The sequence below is a fragment of the Bufo gargarizans genome, chromosome 5, assembly GCF_014858855.1.
Source record: "Bufo gargarizans isolate SCDJY-AF-19 chromosome 5, ASM1485885v1, whole genome shotgun sequence".
NCBI lineage: Eukaryota > Metazoa > Chordata > Amphibia > Anura > Bufonidae > Bufo > Bufo gargarizans.
In genome coordinates, this window is record NC_058084.1 from 331686923 (window position 1) to 331707555 (window position 20633).

General features: G+C 44.1%; 1 protein-coding gene across 1 annotated transcript in view; it reads right to left on the minus strand.

Moving 5' to 3' along the window:
- LOC122939611 (regulator of G-protein signaling 9-binding protein B-like) overlaps positions 1-20633 on the minus strand; it is a 53930-nt gene that overhangs the window by 33135 nt on the left and 162 nt on the right. Inside the window, exon 2 of the mRNA XM_044295720.1 lies at positions 6532-6841. Coding sequence (XP_044151655.1) covers positions 6532-6841 — 310 coding nt within the window. The remainder of the gene's footprint in view (positions 1-6531; positions 6842-20633) is intronic.

The window sequence follows — 20633 nt, forward strand, 5'->3', positions numbered from 1 at the left end:
CTACTTATGAGTACGGCGATACTACATGTGTGACACTTTTTTGCAGCCTAGGTGGGCAAAGGGGTACAAATTCTAAAGAGCACCTTTAGGATTTCACAGGGCATTTTTTACACATTTGGATTTCAAACTACTTCTCACGCATTAGGGCCCCTAAAATGCCGGGGCAGTATAAATACCCCACAAGTGACCCCATTTTGGAAATAAGACACCCCAAGGTATTCCGTGAGGGGCATGGTGAGTTCCTAGAATTTTTTTTTGGGGCACAAGTTAGCGGAAAATGATATTTTTTTTTTTCTTACAAAGTCTCATAAAATGATTATTTTTATTTTTTTTCTTACAAAGTCTCATATTCCACTAACTTGTGACAAAAAATAAAATTTTACATGAACTCGCCATGCCCCTCACGAAATACCTTGGGGTGTCTTCTTTCCAAAATGGGTTCACTTGTGGGGTATTTATACTGCCCTGGCATTTTAGGGGCCCTAATGCGTGAGAAGTAGTTTGAAATCCAAATGTGTAAAAAATGCCCTGTGAAATTCTAAAGGTAGGTGCTCTTTAGAATTTGGGCCCCTTTGCCCACCTAGGCTGCAAAAAAGTGTCACACATGTACTCAGAAGAAGTAGGGCAATGTGTTTTGGGGTGTATTTTTACATATACCCATGCTGGGTGAGAGAAATATCTCTCTAAAAGTCAACTTTTCCCATTTTTTTTATACAAAGTTGTCATTTTAGTGAAATATTTATCTCACCCAGCATGGGTATATGTAAAAATACACCCCAAAACACATTGCCCAACTTCTCCTGAGTATGGCGATACCACATGTGTGACACTTTTTTGCAGCCTAGGTGCGCAAAGGGGCCCAAATTCCCTTTAGGAGGGCATTTTTAGACATTTGGATTCCAGACTTCTTCTCACGCTTTATGGCCCCTAAAATGCCAGGGAAGTATAAATACCCCACATGTGACCCCATTTTGAAAAGAAGACACCCCAAGGTATTCCATAAGGGGCATGGCGAGTTCATAGAAGATTTTTTTATTTTTTTTGGCACAAGTTAGCGGAAATAGTTTTTTTTTTTTTTTTTTTAAAAGTCTCCCTTTCCGCTAACTTGGGACAAAAAGTTAAATCTTTCATAGACTCAATATGCCCCTCAACGAATACCTTGGGGTGTCTTCTTTCCAAAATGGGGTCATTTGTGGGGTGTTTGTACTGCCCTGGCATTTGAGAGTCTCCACAATCATTACATGTATGGCCAGCATTTGTATGTATGGCCAGTTTCTGCTATTCTCCTTATATTGAGCATACGGGTAATGGGCTGAAAGAAAAAATGAACGGCACAGATTTCTTCATTCGCATTGATCAATGTGGATGAAAAAATCTCTGCCCAAAAAAAAAAGGAGGGGAAAGGCATCTGACAGGACATAGGAGCTCCGCCCAACATCCAAACCCACTCAGCTGGTATGCCCTGGCAAACCCGATTTCTCCATTCACATCAATCGATGCGGATGAATAAATCATTGCCGGGATTTTTTTTTTTTTACATAAAGTGTTTGCCAAAGCATATGAACACCGCCCCTCAGCTCATAAGCCTCGGCAAATGTATATTTTTTACTGCAGAGGAGAAATCTCGTCTTGCAGCGCCGCATACACCGACTTTTGTGTAATCTGACAGCAGCGCAATGCTTCTGTCAGAATGCACATCAGTGCTGCAGCTGGTTCATCGGTTGGTCCACCTAGAAGGTAAAAAAAAAAAAAAAAAAAATCTGTCCGCAACACAATAAATTTATTAACATTAACTTTATATAAAATTTTTTGCTTACCGGTGATTTTTTTTGTTTTGCTTTTTTTAACCTTTATAGGACAGACCTCTCCTTCCCCATGGGACAATGTGCAAAGTGCAAATCGCCCAGAGATGTGGCGCAGTACATTATGCACTTTGTCCCAGGTGAAAGGAGAGGTTTGCAGCAGCTGTGAGTGAAAGTGCCCTAAGAGCCCTGTGTGCCTGTCCTGTGTGACGCAATCCTTATGCTAAGTGTACCTGTGTGTGGTACTTCCGGAAACACTCCCCTAAGCATAGGGCAGGGTGGTCAGGGCAGTCAGGACAGAAATCACGCCTTATTCCACTCCTGCTACAGACACGACATCTTTTTCGGGGTGGTGCTTGGGTTGAGGTACCAGCAACGACATTGGGGAAATGTCGCTCGTGTAGACGGCTCACTACACTGGTGGATGGGGCCACGGAACCTCCTGGATACAGGAGGTTCTCGATGATCTCTTCCTGAAATTTGAGGAAGGATCCTGTTCTCCCAGCCTTACTGTAGAGAACAAAACTATTATACAGTGCCAATTGAATTAAATATACAGACACCTTCTTATACCAGCGTCTAGTACGGCGGGACACTAAATAAGGAGCCAACATCTGGTCATTGAAGTCCACCCCTCCCTTGAGCAAATTATAGTTGTTGACACAGAGGGGCTTTTCAATGACACTGGTTGCTCGTTCAATTTGTATTGTCGTGTCTGCGTGAATGGAGGAGAACATGTAAATGTCACGCTTGTTTCTCCATTTCACCGCGAGCAGTTCTTCGTTACACAAGGCAGCCCTCTCCCCCCTTGCAAGATGGTGGTAACGAGCCGTTGGGGGAAGCCCCGGCGACTAGGTCGCGCAGTGCCACAGCAGCCAATCTGTTCTAAAAACAAATGCCTGAAGAGGGGCACACTTGTGTAAAAATTGTCCACATAAAGATGGTACCCCTTGCCAAATAAGGGTGACACCAAGTCCCAGACTGTCTTCCCACTGCTCCCCAGGTAGTCAGGGCAACCGACCGGCTCCAGGGTCTGATCTTTACCCTCATAGACATGAAATTTGTGCGTATAGCCTGTGGCCCTTTCACAGAGCTTATACAATTTGACCCCATACCGGGCGCGCTTGCTTGGGATGTATTGTTTGAAGCCAAGGTGCCTGGTAAAATGTATAAGGGACTCGTCTATGCAGATATTTTGCTCAGGGGTATACAAATCTGCAAATTTGGTGTTAAGGTGGTCTATGAGTGGCCGAATTTTGTGGAACCGGTCAAAAGCTAGGTGGCCTCTGGGACGAGAGGTGCTGTTGTCACTAAAGTGCAGGAAACGCAGGATGGTCTCAAATCGTGTCCTGGACATGGCAGCAGAGAACATGGGCATGTGATGAATTGGGTTTCGTGGACCAATATGACCTGCAATTCATGCTTTTTTGTCAGGCCCATGTTGAGGAGAAGGCCCAGAAAAGTTTTAAATTCGGAAACTTGGACGGGTTTCCACCGGAAAGACTGGGCATAAAAGCTTCCCGGGTTGGCGGCTATAAATTGAGTGGCATACCGATTTGTTTCTGCCACGACTAAGTCCAAGAGCTCCGCAGTCAAGAACAGCTCAAAAAACCCCAGTGCCGATCCGATCTGAGCTGTCTCAACCCGAACTCCAGACTGGGCGGTGAAAGGGGGAACTACTGGTGCGGCTGAAGTTGGGGGCTGCCAATCAGGGTTTGCCAGCACCTCAGGGACTCTAGGGGCTCTACGGGCCTGTCTGTGCGGTGGCTGCGACGGGGGAACTAATGCACGTGCCACCGTACCAGCTTCAACTGCCCTTCTGGTGCTCGCCACTTCACCATGTTCTACGGCAGTGCTGGTACTAGGTCCAGGATTGGCTGCGCTGCTGGTGTATGCCTCACCACGTAATCCGACATCGCCAGCCCCACTCTGCTGCCTTCGAAGCGGATCCTGCGCAACCTGTGGTCTAGCAACACGGGGCCGGGTACGCCTGGTGGTATCAGGGACCTCAACCTCATCGTCCGAACTTTTGGTCAGACTGCCACTGCTATCTACAGGTTCGTATTCTGACCCGCTGGATTCGTCAGATGAGGGTTCCCATTCCTCATCTGACTGGGTCAGAAGCCTGTAGGTCTCTTCAGAAGAATACCCCTTACTTGCCATTTGGTCAACTAAATTCAGGGGGTATTCCCTGAGACTACCCAAGAAAAAAAGCAAGCCTGTCTTACAAATGAGAGGCTAGCGAAGTACCGGAAGCCGCTGCGATTGATAAAAAATAACAAAACGGATTTTTTTTATCACCGCAGCGCTTGTAAAGTGATTGTGCAGTGCTAAAAAAAAAAAATTTGGCACTGCGGCAGGACAGGCGTGGGTGAACGCACGTGTGGGCGACCGATCAGGCCTGATCGGGCAAACACTTTGTTTTGGGTGGAGGGCGAACTAAGGTGACACTAATACTATTATAGATCTGACTGTGATCAGTTCTGATCACTTACAGATACTATAAAAGTACCAATGCTGATTAGCGATACGCTAATCAGCGAATCAGTGACTGCAGTGCGGTGGGCTGGGCGCTAACCGACGCTAACCTACTTAACAAAGGGGCATAAACTATCCTAAAACCTAAAGGTCAATACTAGTGGGAAAAAAAGTGACAGTTTACACTGATCACTTTTTTCCCTTTCACTAGTGATTGACAGGGGTGATCAAGGGGTTAATTGGGGTGATGGGGGGGGGGTGATCTGGGGCTAAATGTGTGGTGTTTGTGTACTTACAGTGATCTGTGCTCCTCTGCTGGGACCAACCGACGAAAAGGACCAGTAGAGGAGCACAGAAGCCATTTAACACATTATATTTATACATATAATGTGTTAACTGGCTTGTGATTCTTTCTTTTTTTAAATCACCAGCCTGCCAGCGATGATCATTGGCTGGCAGGCTGGTGACGAAATACTCCTTTAACTTTTGCCGGCCTGCAATGCGCATGCGCGGGCCGGTGTGCGCGTAATCTCGCGTCTCGCGAGATGACACGCCGGCGCGTCCAGGAGGAATGAATCGACCGCCTCCGGAACGCAATCCTGCGTTAGGCGGTCCGGAGGCGGTTAATGATCTTGTAGAAGGATTGCACAGTAAAATATAAATTTTTGCAGCTGACACTAAACTATGTAAACATGAAAGAGGACAGTATACTGCTACAGAGGGATCTGGATAGATTGGAGGCTTTGGCAGAGAAGTGTCAGATGAAGTTTAACACTGACAAATGTAAGGTTATTCACATGGGAAGGAATAATACAAGTCACCAGTACATACTAAATGGTAACACACTAGGTAACACTGACATGGAAAAGGACTTAGGAATTTTAGCGGACAGCAAATTTAACTATAGAAACTGGTATCAGGCAGCAGCTGCTGTCATTGTGTCTGTGGCCCATCTGGTTTCCGTAAAGCAATTTTCTTAATGCTTTCTACAAGCTGCTATAAACAGCTTAGGTTAGTCTATATTCACACTCGCTTTTTGGCTTTCAATTTTTGAGATCCGTTCAGGGCTCACACAAGCGGTCCAAAACGGATCAGTTTGCACTCTAATGCATTCTGAATGGAAAAGGATTTGCTCAGAATGCATCAGTTTGCATCAGTTCAGTTTCCATTCCTCTTTGGAGACGGACACCAAAACGCTGCTTGCAGCGTTTTGGTGTCCGTCTGATGAAACTGGGCCAAACGGATCTGTCCTGGCACACAATGTGAGTCAATGGTGACGGATCCGTTTTCACTGACACAATCTGGCACAATAGAAAACGGATCCGTACTCCATTGACTTTCAATGGTGTTCAAGACGGATCCATTTTGGCTATGTTACAGATAATACAAACCGATCCGTTCTGAACGGACGAAGACAGTTGCATTTTCTGAACTGATCCATCCATGACAGATCCGCACAAAACGTGAGTGTGAAAGTAGCCTGAAACGGCAGCCCCATAATCATGTTCAGTAAATAGAATACAAAAATCCAAGAAAATAAAAACAGATTAGAATAAAAGGATTTGTGTTACTATCTGGTTTTAACTGGCAGAAAAAAAAAATTGGTGGCATTTGGTTCCCAAAGTTTTTTTTTCCAGTTTGATCGTTTCTTCCATAGACTGAAATGAATTTGTTTTGCAGCCTATGGAAGATACAGTGTGTTCCTATGAAGCCCCTCCACAGGCAGGCCTCCATAGGAACTATCGCTGTGGTAGCCTGAAATACTGAAAGAAATATTGAGAATGCCACATGAGAGACTGGCTCTATTGACTGCTGAACTTCTTATTTCACAGCTTTGGAGCACTGCATACTATTACTGTAAAAAGTTACGAACCCCTTTCTTTTCCCAGTCTCATTTGCAGTGAGAAAACGGCAAGTGGAAAATTTGTCAACATTTTTTTCCATTTATAATCTCTTTGTAATAATAATAACTTTTTTTTTTTTTATTGTGTTTTATTGCACGGCCTTTTATGGAGTATTTTCAGTAGTTTTTATTTTTGCATGGTACAATGCAGGTACATTATTTACCAGGAACTCTGCATATTCTGCAGGAAAATTGAAACCCTCAGGCAGGATACTTATTGACCAGTAATATCCCTTAATTTCTTTGCATATGTGTTGTCTAAAAAGCCATTAGTCATGTTTTCATCCCTCTATGAATCTATGTAATTCATTTATACGGGTAATATTTGGCTCTTAGTGAGCTGCTTACCTGTAGCACCAGTCTGTATTGCTGGTTGATGAGTTGATGAGAGGGGAGCAGCCAGGCCCAAGTCAAACACTCTGCACATGTCATTGTGCAGAAGCTCCAGACAACTGGAAAACTGCACCCATAGATGCTCCAGCACCCGCCTGTCTTCCTTGTTCAACTGCTTGTCCCGAAGAGCAGCAGTTATTACATTCCTGTTGCTTACTGCTAGCTCTTGTGCCCTTTCTCTTGTACGTCTTAATTCATCACGTAAGTGTTTGCTGTCTGACGAGCCACCAACAGTGATTGCCAAGTGTCTGTAGCAGGCCACAACCTTCCCATTGGTACATAAAAGAAAAAAGAGACTTAATTAATATGGAAAACATAAGATGAATGTGTATGGCTCAGCCATTTGCCAAATGAGCCTCAGGACTCTTCCACACGTCAGTGATTTTCATCAGTTATCTGAGCCACAACCAGAAGTAAAGCCTGCACAGAACTAAACTTTATTATTGTAATTTTGGGATGAAAGTTTATTTTGGTATCCCAGCCCTGAGGACTCCAGGCCACTGCGTGACGTCATCTGGAGAAATCTAAATTAGCATGTCTTTTTGCCATGTGTATGGAAACTGGAGTACCTGGAGAAAAGCTATGCAAACACGAAGTGAACATACAAACTCCATACAGATATTGTCCTTGGTTGGATTTGGACCCAGGATGTGCAAGGCACCAGTGCTAACCATTGAGCCACTGTGCTGCCCACAAGGTGTAATGGAAAGATTTGCACCTGTTCTGTGATTTTGACCCACACCTGGTATTAACTCCCAATCACTGATGGAAATCACTTACCAAACACTGACCAAAACATTGAACTAGGCCTTAGTAAATCAGAATGCCAATAGTGTTATTAACTGTTAAACACAAATACAGTTGCAAGAAAAAGTATTTGAACCCTTTGGAATGATATGGATTTCTGCACAAATTGGTCATAAAATGTGATCTGATCTTCATCTAAGTCACAACAATAGACAATCACAGTCTGCTTAGGCCTCTTTCACACTTGCGTTGTCCGGATCCGGCGTGTACTCCACTTGCCGGAATTACACGCCGGAAAAACGCAAGTGTACTGAAAGCATTTGAAGACGGATCCGTTTTCAAAATGCTTTCAGTGTTACTATGGCAGCCAGGACGCTATTAAAGTCCTGGTTGCCATAGTAGTAGTGGGGAGCGGCATACTTACAGTCCGTGCGGCTCCCGGGGCGCTCCAGAGTGACGTCAGAGCGCCCCATGCGCATGGATGACGTGCCATGCGATCACGTGATCCATGCGCTTGGGGCGCCCCGACGTCACTCTGGAGCGCCCCGGGAGCCGCACGGACGGTAAGTATGCTGCTCCCCCGCTCCCCACTACACTTTACCATGGCTGCCGGGACTTTAGCGTCCCGGCAGCCATGGTAACCACTCTAAAAAAAGCTAAACGTCGGATCCGGCAATGCGCCGAAACGACGTTTAGCTTAAGGCCGGATCCGGATCAATGCCTTTCAATGGGCATTAATTCCGGATCCGGCCTTGCGGCAAGTCTTCAGGATTTTTGGCCGGAGCAAAAAGCGCAGCATGCTGCGGTATTTTCTCCGGCCAAAAAACGTTCCGTTCCGGAACTGAAGACATCCTGATGCATCCTGAACGGATTTCACTCCATTCAGAATGCATTAGGATAATCCTGATCAGGATTCTTCCGGCATAGAGCCCCGACGACGGAACTCTATGCCGGAAGAAAAGAACGCAAGTGTGAAAGAGCCCTTAAACTAATAATACACAAATAATTAAATGTTACCATGTTTTTATTGAACACACCATGTAAACATTCACAGTGCAGGTGGAAAAAGTATGTGAACCCCTAGACTAATGACATCTCCAAGAGCTAATTGGAGTGAGGTGTCAGCCAACTGGAGTTCAATCAATGAGATGAGATTGGAGGTGTGGGTTACAGTTGCCCTGCTCTATAAAAAACACACACCAGTTCTGGGTTTGCTTTTCACAAGAAGCATTGCCTGATGTAAATGATGCCTCACACAAAAGAGCTTTCAGAAGACCTACGATTATGAATTGTTGACTTGCATAAATCTGGAAAGGGGTATAAAAGTATCTCCAAAAGTCTTGCTGTTCATCAGTCCACGGTAAGACAAATTGTCTATAAATGGAGAAAGTTCAGCACTGCTGCTACTCTCCCTAGGAGTGGCTGTCCTGTAAAGATGACTGCAAGAGCACAGCGCAGACTGCTCAATGAGGTGAAGAAGAATCCTAGAGTGTCAGCTAAAGACTCACAAAAGTCTCTGGCATATGCTAACATCCCTGTTAGCGAATCTATGATATATAAAACACTAAACAAGAATGGATTTCATGGGAGGATACCACAGAGGAAGCCACTGCTGTCCCAAAAAAACATTGCTGCACGTTTACAGTTTGCACAAGAGCACCTGGATGTTCCACAGCAGTACTGGCAAAATATTCTGTGGACAGATGAAACCAAAGTTGAGTTGTTTGGAAGAAACACACAACACTATGTGTGGAGAAAAAGAGGCACAGCACACCAACATCAAAACCTCATCCCAACTGTGAAGTATGGTGGTGGGTGCATCATGGTTTGGGGCTGCTTTGCTGCGTCAGGGCCTGGACGGATTGCTATCATCGAAGGAAAAATGAATTCCCAAGTTTATCAAGACATTTTGCAGGAGAACTTAAGGCTATCTGTCCACCAGCTGAAGCTCAACAGAAGATGGGTGTTGCAACAGGACAACGACCCAAAGCATAGAAGTAAATCAACAACAGAATGGCTTAAACAGAAGAAAATACGCCTTCTGGAGTGGCCCAGTCAGAGTCCTGACCTCAACCTGATTGAGATGCTGTGGCATGACCTCAAGAAAGCGATTCACACCAGACATCCCAAGAATATTGCTGAACTGAAACAGTTCTGTAAAGAGGAATGGTCAAGAATTACTCCTGACCATTGTGCACGTCTGATCTGCAACTACAGGAAACGTTTGGTTGAAGTTATTGCTGCCAAAGGAGGTTCAACCAGTTATTAAATCCAAGGGTTCACATACTTTTTCATCCTGCACTGTGAATGTTTACATGGTGTGTTCAATAAAAACATGGTAACATTTAATTCTTTGTGTGTTATTAGTTTAAGCAGACTGTGATTGTCTATTGTTGTGACTTAGATGAAGATCAGATCACATTTTATGACCAATTTGTGCAGAAATCCATATCATTCCAAAGGGTTCACATACTTTTTATTGCCACTGTACATTACTTTAGAAGAAGAGGCAGTAAATCAAAAGGAAAACACATGATTGTGGGAGCTGAGCATGCAGCAGTGTTTGTTTGTCATCTGTAACTATGGTGACACATAGGTCTGCATAATAGCTGTAGACACAAAATAATATTGTACCTTTTAATCAAGAGATTTGGTAAAATTCCTTTATCATTTCATTTAGATGCATTGGAGCAAGGTCTACAGCAGCCAGTGTTGGACTGGGGTTTCTATGGCCCACCAATAAAATCTATTTTGGGACCCCACTGTACGGATATATTAAAACATTACCTGCTCACATAGCAGCAAACAACAGCAAGACACTACAACATGAAATTTATGGAGGTCCCTGCAGCAACTTTGAGAAGGCAAGTCCCTGGGAAAGGAGGATAGTGTCTGGCCTGCCTGTGTACCTATAAGTCATCTCTGCAATCTGATAATAATAATACACTGAGCACACTAGTTTCTTAAATAATCTACCTAGTTTTTATACTTGAAGTGCTGTAAGCTGCCTATCTGCAATTCTACTGTGTTATGTGCCACTTGTGCAGGGGGTGGGAGACTAGGGGCCCACCAGGGGACTCGCATGTAACCCTGTAGGCCAGTCCGAGCCTGACATCAACCACTATAAGGAAGTTTAGGAGATTACTGCCGACAAAGTTATTATTCTTAAATGGTTGCTTTATCAATCTATTTTCACCAAGATTACCTTAAATCTTCCAAATTCAGCGGGTGAAATACACATTCACAGACACACACCGATTAAGCAGTACATTGTTTTAGACCTATTTAGGGTATATTTGTTCCATTTCTGACTAATAAATAATTTTCCTTTGATACTAAGCACACTGATGTCTAACAAAAGTCCAGTTCAAATTAATTCATGTAGACGTTTCTACAACATATGTGTTAGGGCTCATGCACACGGCCATTGCCAGTCCATGGTCGTATTGCGGCCCGCATGTAGCGGGTCCGCAATACACAGGCACCGGCCGTGTACACCCATTTATGTTGTAGTTTGCTTTCCATTCTGGCATGCGGGGCATGTCCCCCAATGTAAGTCAATGGGGACGGATCCATTTTCTCTGCCACAATAGAAAACGGATCCGTCCTCCATTGACTTTCAATGGAGTTCATGACGGATCTGTCTTGGCAATGTTAAAGATAATACAACCGGATACATCTATAATGGATGCAGATGGTTGTATTATCAGTAACGGAAGCGTTTTTGCTGAACCCTGCCGGATCCAGCAAAAACGCTAGTGTGAAAGTAGCCTTATCAGTGAGAGAGCTGTGCCTCTGCACTCACCTCTCTTCCTGCCTGACACACATCTGTATGATCAGCAGGAGAGCACATGGGGAGGAAGGTCCTACAACTGTATTGAAAGGAAATGAAAACTCCAAGTACAGCTTAAGGACCTTTGATGATGTTATCAATGGGAGGAGCCAGAGCAGAAGAACTATACAGCTGGCACCAGTGCAGTGAAATGTGAGTTTTTATTAAATATGATGTGTGTGTGTATAAATATGATGTGTGTGTGTGTGTGTCTGTTTGTGTGTATAGCAGAGCTGTATGGGTGTAGCAGAGCTTTATGTATGTAGCAGAGCTTTATGTATGTAACATAATTGTTTGTGTGTGAAAAAGAGCTGTGTGTTTAGCAGAGCTGTGTGTGTGTAGCAGGGCTGTATGTGTATAGCAGAGCTGCATCTGTGTGTAGAGCCGGCGAGCGAGACGGGATAGAAGTCACGATTATGGGTGATAAAGCTGTAAGAAAAATCATTAACAGGCAAAGTGTCAGTCACAGTGCAGCATTCCTGAAGATGGGAAATATGAACCAATTCTTGAAACGACAGCAGGGTCTCATGAGCAGTGGTCACTGTTGGAGATATGGAAGCAGAGCTTGCAGAAGAAGACTTCTCTGCATTTGTGTTAGGGTACTTTCACACTAGCGGCAGGACGGATCCGACAGACTGTTCACCCTGTCGGATCCGTCCAGCCGCTATTTCGCTGTGCGATCTCGGGCTAGTTTGTTCCCACCCAGGATGGTCCTGTAGATATCAAAATGGCAGGTAGGTGAAAAAGTAAGTCCTTTGATAATACATCAATTTGTGCTTGGGAGAGTATTTTGGAGGAGATGTTGATAACTTGAATGTTGGTTACGTTTTTTTCTGCCGTGAGGGATACTGCCCGCCTTTTCTTATGTTTACGCCCTGCTCTGCGATTTTTTGCAGGCTTGCTAGATCGAGTGCTTCCCTCTGCGGTAACATTAGATGTGAATGGCATACTATTAATTACACCTGGTGGTACGGTTTCTGTAGCTGAATCGGAGGAGACAATTTCCGTGGAATTGAAGCTGACCTTAGCAAATCTTGCCTTTTTACCCCAATATATTTTTCTCATAATAGAACGAGGGGTACTAGCTCTAGCTTCAGACCAATTGTAGACAGTATTTGTTTTGTAGTCTTGTACATCTCTATTACATTTTTCTTGTTTAATGGCAATAAAACTCTCCTCCATTTTGTTTAGATTGGATTGAAGTTTCTCATCCAAATCAGTAAATATATGGAAGTTTGCCAGGGATGCAATAAGATCCTGGGTGGCTTCGATTTCTTCACGCAAATTTGCAAGGGTCTCTTCCTCATATGAAAATTATGTGCCCCATTATTTTAATAGAGCAGTCCGACAGTATAGATTGCCATTTAGTTACGGAATCCTCCAAATACATAGTTGTGGGTTGGATACACTAAATATGGGTGTCAAATGCATTGCCCGTCGAGTGCCCACACTGGCTCAGCGAGTCAGCCCTGGTTTGTTTCTTGATGACCCTCAGAAGCAGCAGAGGTGGCTACATTTCAAGGGTAATTTCAAATGCGGGCACCGAGTCTGTATTTGTTGCAGTCACATTCAAATTGGCCAAACACTTGTTTCTTTGGCTAATTAAAAAACTTTCTCACTTAAACAATATGTTAACTGCAACACTAATTTTGTAGTTTATTGTATAACCTGCACGATATGTCGGATGCAATATATAGGCTGTACCTCTAACAGCCTTAAAACTAGAATTCACAGACACATCTCTGATATTCCTCATGCGCTAACAAGAAATGTGTCTGCGGTCAGTTGACATTATGCGGCTTGTCATGCAGGTGATACTTATTGTGCAGGGGGTGGAAAGAGTAAAGTATCCTAAACGTGGAGGAGACCATAGGGGAGCTCTTTTGAATAGAGTATCCTATTGGATTTTTTCTATGAACACCTGTGTACCAATGGGTTTAAATCGTAGACACGATCTTATATTGCATTACTGATCCTGATGCAGTGTTTTTTGGTTCTTAATACATGTTTTAGTGTCTCAGAGGTGGAGCTGCTGCTGATTGCTTCCACCTGACATGTTTAACCTGTCCTTTATTTAAGGTCAGAGTCTTACATTCTTTCTTTGTCATGAGTAAGGATCTGTATGGAATGATCTGAAACGCGTAGACTTGGATGTACATGTTGGATTTTAAAGCACTTATTTATTAAAGTTTAAACACGTTGTATGGAAGCTGGATTCTACCTCTTTATTTGAAATTTATTTGGATAGGTACTTTTAATGAGATGACCTCATGCACTATTGCTGGTTGTTACAATGGTCAGCGGATGACACACTAAGGGTAACAGTAGCTGACCAAAACTATTCCCTCCATTCTATGGTACACCCTAAAGTTACTGACCTTGACCTCTCCAGTAAACCACATTTCCTTCAAAATATATTTTTTCTAATTTTCTGCTGTCTAAACCTGGGGTGCGTCTTATATTCCGGTGCGTCTTATAAAGCGAAAAATACAGTAAGTTCACAATATTAGATTAGCAGAGGCCCACTTCCGACACCCCGCTGATCAGCTGTTTGAAGAGACTGGAGCACTTGTACGAGTGATGCCTTCTCTTCACTGTTTACCTGCTCACCCTCACAACCGCAGCTCTCAAGCCATCCCATTCACTTCAATGGGACAGCTCAAGTAAATAGGAAGGAGCTGTCCCATTGAAGTAAATGGGACAAATTAGTTGTAAATACACCTGCTCACCTCTGCAATTGCGACGATGAGCAGGTAAACAGTGAAGAGAAGGCAGCACTCATATGAGCGCTGCTCTCTCTTCAAACAGCTGATTGGTGGGGGTACCAGGAGCCAGACCCCTGCTGATCTGATAATGATGACCTATCCTGAGGATAGGTCATCAATATACAAAAAAGTAAAGAACCCCTTTAAGTAGGGTGGGACGTGCTTCCAAAACACCTTGCTTGCATGCAGACTATATATTTAGTATTTGAAGTAACATATAAGGATTCATGGTCATGCATACAGCTGACACCTGCTTGCTGCTGACCGGATTGGCAATAACTTTAATCCTGACCATTTAACCCTACAGATGTTGCTGTCAATATAGAATGCAGCATTTCACGGGGGCTCCATGTGTCCTCCGATTGGGCCCTCCCGATGGGGTCCCAAGGCCTGCCATGTTAGGGCAACTATTACACCTTGGAACCAAACCCGAGTTCGGGTAATGTATTTTTACAATAGAAACTGATTTATGAAGTTATTAAGCGATATCTCGCAAGACTTTGCAAAGTAATAACTATGGCTCATAGGAGCCAATACATTCTAATGCTGTATGGAGCGCTTGCTCCATAGAGCGGGGAGAGGTGTGCGGCCTCGTGACTGGCCATCAGGGGGCCGCGCCCACCTCCCTGCCTTCTTGTGGGCGTTTACGGGGGCGCGATTGGCCGTCGCGGCTCTGACACATCATACGGGTGGGGCAGGGGGTGTGGCCGGCTAACTGGCCATTGGCCGGCTGCACTACTTTGCCCGCCCTTAACTTTCCCTCCTCCTAATGTCCTGATTACAATGGGGCGTTCCTAGTTCAATTTGATATGTGATACAGGTGTGTAGGGCTCTTTATAAGAAGCGCATTCATAAGGAGAGCCTCACCCCCAGAGGAAGGCATCCGCCAAAACGCGCGTCTGGGTTACGTGGCTCTCCTGAGGTGCACATCCCCACATCTATGGGTATGTAGACATGCTATATTCTTGTGGACTTTGAGGGATGTGCTCATTGGCTCTAGGTGCTCCGCTATACCCACTTGGGTTATCCACAGGTGGATGTTTATTGTGCACCTGAGCCAGTTTTGCATGTATTTGGAGGTTTAAGCTGTCACTACAGCTGCAATTGTGGTATCTGACCATTTGATATGGTGACTTCTTATGCACTTGCACTTTAACTTTGTATGTATTTGGAGGCTTAAGCTGTCACCATAGCTACAATTGTGGTTTTGACCATTGATATAGTGACTTCTTATGCACTTGCACTTTAACCATCTGTTGGCTGTTATATGGTCCCATAACTTGGAACCATCAGACATCCATATGTCGCGGTGTTATCTGCAACCACTTTTTTGATATGGTGTTTTGCCACTCAGTATTTGCACTTTTGCATTTTTTTATCTGTGGTTGCAGTTATACATACAGAAATCAATGAGGTATTGTACTCCTTTTTTCTACCGCCTTTTGTACATTGCATACTCCAAAACCCCTCCCCCATGTCTCATTTGTGTTGACATACCTCCTGAGATGTAGCCATTTTTTATCTGTTGTCTCATGTCTCGTTTTTATGTGTCATTAATTCAATAAAGGATTTATTTTTCATGATATACCCGTTTAATCTCAGTTTATTCTTGTTGGTTAGTGTATTCATGTACACTGAGTGGGTTTTTACTTACTCTTTCCGGGTTTATTTAACATAGTATATTTAATTACCGTTTATGTGTATGTCTATGTTTTGTGTAACCTACTTGTAATAAGTATTCAAACAAAGTATTATGCGAATCGACTTCGGATGAACCATCCGAAGTCGATTCGCTCATCCCTACCCAAAATGATAAAGCACGAAATAACAAAAATTCGCTGGAAAGGCAGAAGCAAAAGATAAGAAACAGAAAATTTGCTGTACTACTGCGTGTGGTACATCAGCCCTGCAGCCTCCTCCACCCAACACCGTTTCGCCTGTGGAGGAGGCTGCAGGGTTGACGTGCGCGACACACGGTAGTACAGCAAATTTTCAGTTTCTTCTCTTTAGCTCCTGCCTTTCCAACAAGTGTAAAGGCCGATTTATTGGCCTGCATTTGTGGGAGGGGTGTAGCTGCCTTTATATCCGGCATACGCCCCTCCCTCAATGAACGTCTCGTCTTGTTTCTACCTACCACACGTGCAGGCAGGTGATGGCAGCGTTCCTGGCTCACGAGTCTGCGGTCAAAGGTGAGTATGCTGCCTCATCCAGCAGCCATGTCCACGTAGTCCGGCCGGCGGTGTTTCGGCTCCCCAAGGTGAGGGGGAGCACCACCGCACCGGAACGATCGGCAAGGGAGCTACGTGCGGCTCCCCACGCGGCCATTCATCGTAGGGTTACAGGGGACAGCGTGTTCCCAACTTCGACGCAGCCGTAAAGTCTTGCACGGGCCGCCGTGCAGTTAGATAGGAAGGTAGAGAGCCTGAGCTGGAGCAGGCTCGGTGGTCTATTAGTCAGGTCTGCCTGCTCCAGCTCAGTGCACAGGTCAGAACCCTGCTTGCTGGTGAAGATTAACCTCTTAGTGGCCAAGTGTTTTTTCATCAATGTACTTGTATGAGGTCTTATTTTTTGCAGGACAAGTTATAGTTTTTAATGCACCATTTTAAGTACATGTACTGATTGATTAAAGCAAGCTGTTTTAGCTAAATCCTCCTTTGTTTAAGTCAGTGAAAGACGTATTAATGGTCACTAAGGGGTTAAAATAAAATATTTAGTATATAAGGGGGGGGGGTACATATGTGGTTTAGGCAGTTATGTTAAGCACCCCTTTTGTAGTTTCTCAGCAGGCTTCTCTGTAAGTTGCAGCACATTGTGTCATATTTAAAAAAAAAAAAAAGAGGCTGAGGCTGTTTGTGTAGGTTAATCAGGATTTATGCTCAGTTTGGTACTATATTATAGTACTGCTACACAGCTAAACTGAACAGGATCAGGGAAGTGATACACAGGTTCACGGTTACTACCGTGACCACTAAGGGCGAGTTACAATCACTGTTGGGCATGCAGAACTTTGCCATGCGTATAATCCCACAAGGCCGGTCCTCCATTTCTCGTTGACCCTCCTCCCCTCAACACCGTGTCAGGACAGCCCGGGTCACTTAGACAGTCTGGCTCTAGCGGATCTTCACATGTGGGATCACTTTCTCCACCAGTGGAATGGAATTTCCCTTTTCATTCCCGCAATATGTAGTAGTTCTCCTGTAATATTTTCTGATGCAGCTGCAAGTTCAGGGTTTGCAGCCATTTTTGGCTCCCATTGGTTGGCAGGCGAGTGGCCAGTTGGAGTCAGACGAATCCCGGGTTTCTTGCAGACCTCAGCACTGTTTGAGTTGTATCTTATTGTCGCGGCCGCCCGTGTTTGGGGTAGCAATTGGTCTAATCGCTCAGTTTTGTTTGTAACAGATAACGTAGCTGTTATCGATATTTTAACCAGCGGTTTGTCTAAGTCTTTACATATTATGAGTCTCCTAAGGCGTCTAGTACAACTTTCATTAATGCATCTTTTCCATTTCAGTTGTGCACACTTGCCTGGTACACAAAACATGGCAGCGGATGCCTTGTCACGAGCTAATACCTCCCTTTTCTTTCAGATCATGCCAGAAGCGGACATCACAGGTGCCATGATTCCTCCGCACGAGTCACTAGTCCTGGTCTAACTGAACACCTAGCTACTGCTCACATGTTGCTTGCTAATCCGTGTACTCAATCAGTTACTGGCAGCATTAGATGGCCTTGGGCCGAGTAGTCCATTATTGCCTTTCGGCCAATCGCCTCTCACAACCCACCAATTTGTGTCCCATATACGCCCTCTGTTGGCCAGCTTAGGTGTGGATCCAGCTTCGGTGTCGGGTCATTCATTCCGCATCGGGGCTGCATCCGCAGCTTCATAAAATCAGGTGCCGACGCACGTCATCCAAAGTTAGGTTGCTGGCGGTCATCGTGTTTTAGCAGGTATATTCCTCATCCTAAGGTCGTAATGTCGCTTGCTTTTCAGAATCTGGTTCTGTAATTTTGTGTTGTGATAAAGGAAATCCTGCCTTTCAGTTTGCTGTTTTTGCCCTCTATTCAGGCGTCCCTACATCGCCGCGGTTACGGCATAATTCTAGCCGCTTTAGAGTTGAGGGGGCCGTAGATGGGGTAAGTTCCTTCTCGCCATCGTTAACCCCGACCACAAGTGTAAAGGCCGATTTATTGGCCTGCATTTGTGGGAGGGGTGTAGCTGCCTTTATATCCGGCATACGCCCCTCCCTCAATGAACGTCTCGTCTTGTTTCCCCCTCCCACCCTCCCTTTCATATTAGCACTCTTAAGGGGATGCCCTCTATTCAGGCGTCCCTACATCGCCGCGGTTACGGCATAATTCTAGCCGCTTTAGAGTTGAGGGGGCCGTAGATGGGGTAAGTTCCTTCTCGCCATCGTTAACCCCGACCACAAGTGTAAAGGCCGATTTATTGGCCTGCATTTGTGGGAGGGGTGTAGCTGCCTTTATATCCGGCATACGCCCCTCCCTCAATGAACGTCTCGTCTTGTTTCCCCCTCCCACCCTCCCTTTCATATTAGCACTCTTAAGGGGATGCCCTCTATTCAGGCGTCCCTACATCGCCGCGGTTACGGCATAATTCTAGCCGCTTTAGAGTTGAGGGGGCCGTAGATGGGGTAAGTTCCTTCTCGCCATCGTTAACCCCGACCACAACTAACTTTTGAAGGTCTTTTTTACCTTGATATGCTCATTGTGCTGCTAGTGGCAGGTGCATGCTCTGTTATTTCCTTTATTTTGTTGTTTGCTGCTGTCTGTGTGGCCCACTGACTCAGTGGCTTCCTCTTTGTCCTCTCTTTTGGGGGCTTCTATTTGCTGCTATTTTTACTAACCATCGTTCTATGTATTTTTGTCATATTGAATAAAGACATTTTATTATCTCTATACAGAGGTTTGTGTATACTTGGTATCGGTTATGCTACCCAAAATGATGGCAAGAAAAACTACTCACCCTCTCAAAAGAAAACCTCATATACCCGTCACCAAGAATGTTCAAAAAGTTATGGGTGTCACTATGCAAATTACTATTTAAATCATAATAAATAAATAAAAACATATACATTACCATTATGTCATTTTTTAGGTTCAGCAAATTCCGTAAAAGCAGAATGGTAGAATCCCCATAATGGCTGAATATTTTTCACCCCACAAATATTTTTACAGTTTTGTACTACATTTTACTGAACATTAAATAAAAATTTCACAATTGTGTGAACAAATATAACTCACAAAAGAACTAGCGGTCAAATGACCAAATACTCCCTTTAGAGGTCCTAGCTAATGTATATGATTAAAACTACATCTTTTATTATATTCTATTAAAATGTATAACATAGAAAAGAAAAATGTGTAAGATCAAATCTATCAGGGACTAGCCGGGGACATTTATTATGTCACTGATAATGGCAAACAAAACAACACAGTGCTGCAATATAAAGCACTGACCCTATTGCTGCCATTATCAGTGACATAATAAATGTCCCCGGCTAGTCCCTGATAGATTTAATCTTACACATTTTTCTTTTCTATGTTATACGTTTTAATAGAATATAATAAAAGATGTAGTTTTAATCATACACATTAGCTAGGACCTCTAAAGGGAGTATTTGGTTATTTGACCACTCGTTCTTTTGTGAGTATTCATCCCGAGGGTCCTAGAAAGGGCTAAATTGTGTGTTTAACAAATATAACTGTCACTTCTTCCCCTATATGTCTAACATCCAGAAGCTCTGTTTTCACCGGCAGCACCACACATTACACATAATCCTACCACATATCTATTCTTGTCCAGCAACGCTGCATGTTCATCTGTCTCCTCTCATTCAGTAGGCGGCACTTATCCTTGTACTGACATTGAACACTTGTCAGCGGCACAACAGATACAGTATAACACACACAGAGAAATTGAAATTCTTTCCCATGAAGAGATTGATTTGTGACAAGAAACTCAGTACCAGTCCTGACAAGAATAATGTAGAAAAGCACAACATCATAAAACATTGAAAAAATGCCCATATTAGGCTACTTTCACACTACTGGATCCTGCAGGGTTCAGCAAAAACGCTTCCGTTACTGATAATACAACCATCTGCATCCGTTATGAACGGATCCGGTTGTATTATCTTTAACAATGCCAAGACGGATCCGTCATGAACGCCATTGAAAGTCAATGGAGCACGGATCCGTTTTCGATTGTGTCAGAGAAAACGGATCCCCATTGACTTGCATTGGGGGTCATGCCGGATCCGTCTTGCCCCGCATCCCAGGACGGAAAGCAAACTACAACATTTTGCGGTTTTCTCTCCGGTATGGGAACGCAACTAAACGGAATGGAATGCATTTTGGAGCATTCTGTTCTGTTCACTTCAGTTTTCTCCCCATTGACAATGAATGGGGACAAAACGCAAGCATTTTTTTCCAGTATTGAGCCCCTATGACGGATCCCAATACCGGAAAACTAAAACGCTAGTGTGAAAGTAGCCTAAGGCTACGTTCACATCAGCACTTGTTATTTTCGTTGTTCTTTTCCGGTGGAGGTTAAAAACTACGAAAATAATGCAAGTGCCAGATTCGGCACATGACTGAATTTAACTGTGCTGAACAGAACCCACTGACTTTAATGGGGTCCGTTCGGGATGCCGCTTTGTTCTGCATGCACAGAATATGCCATGTAGGCCTCA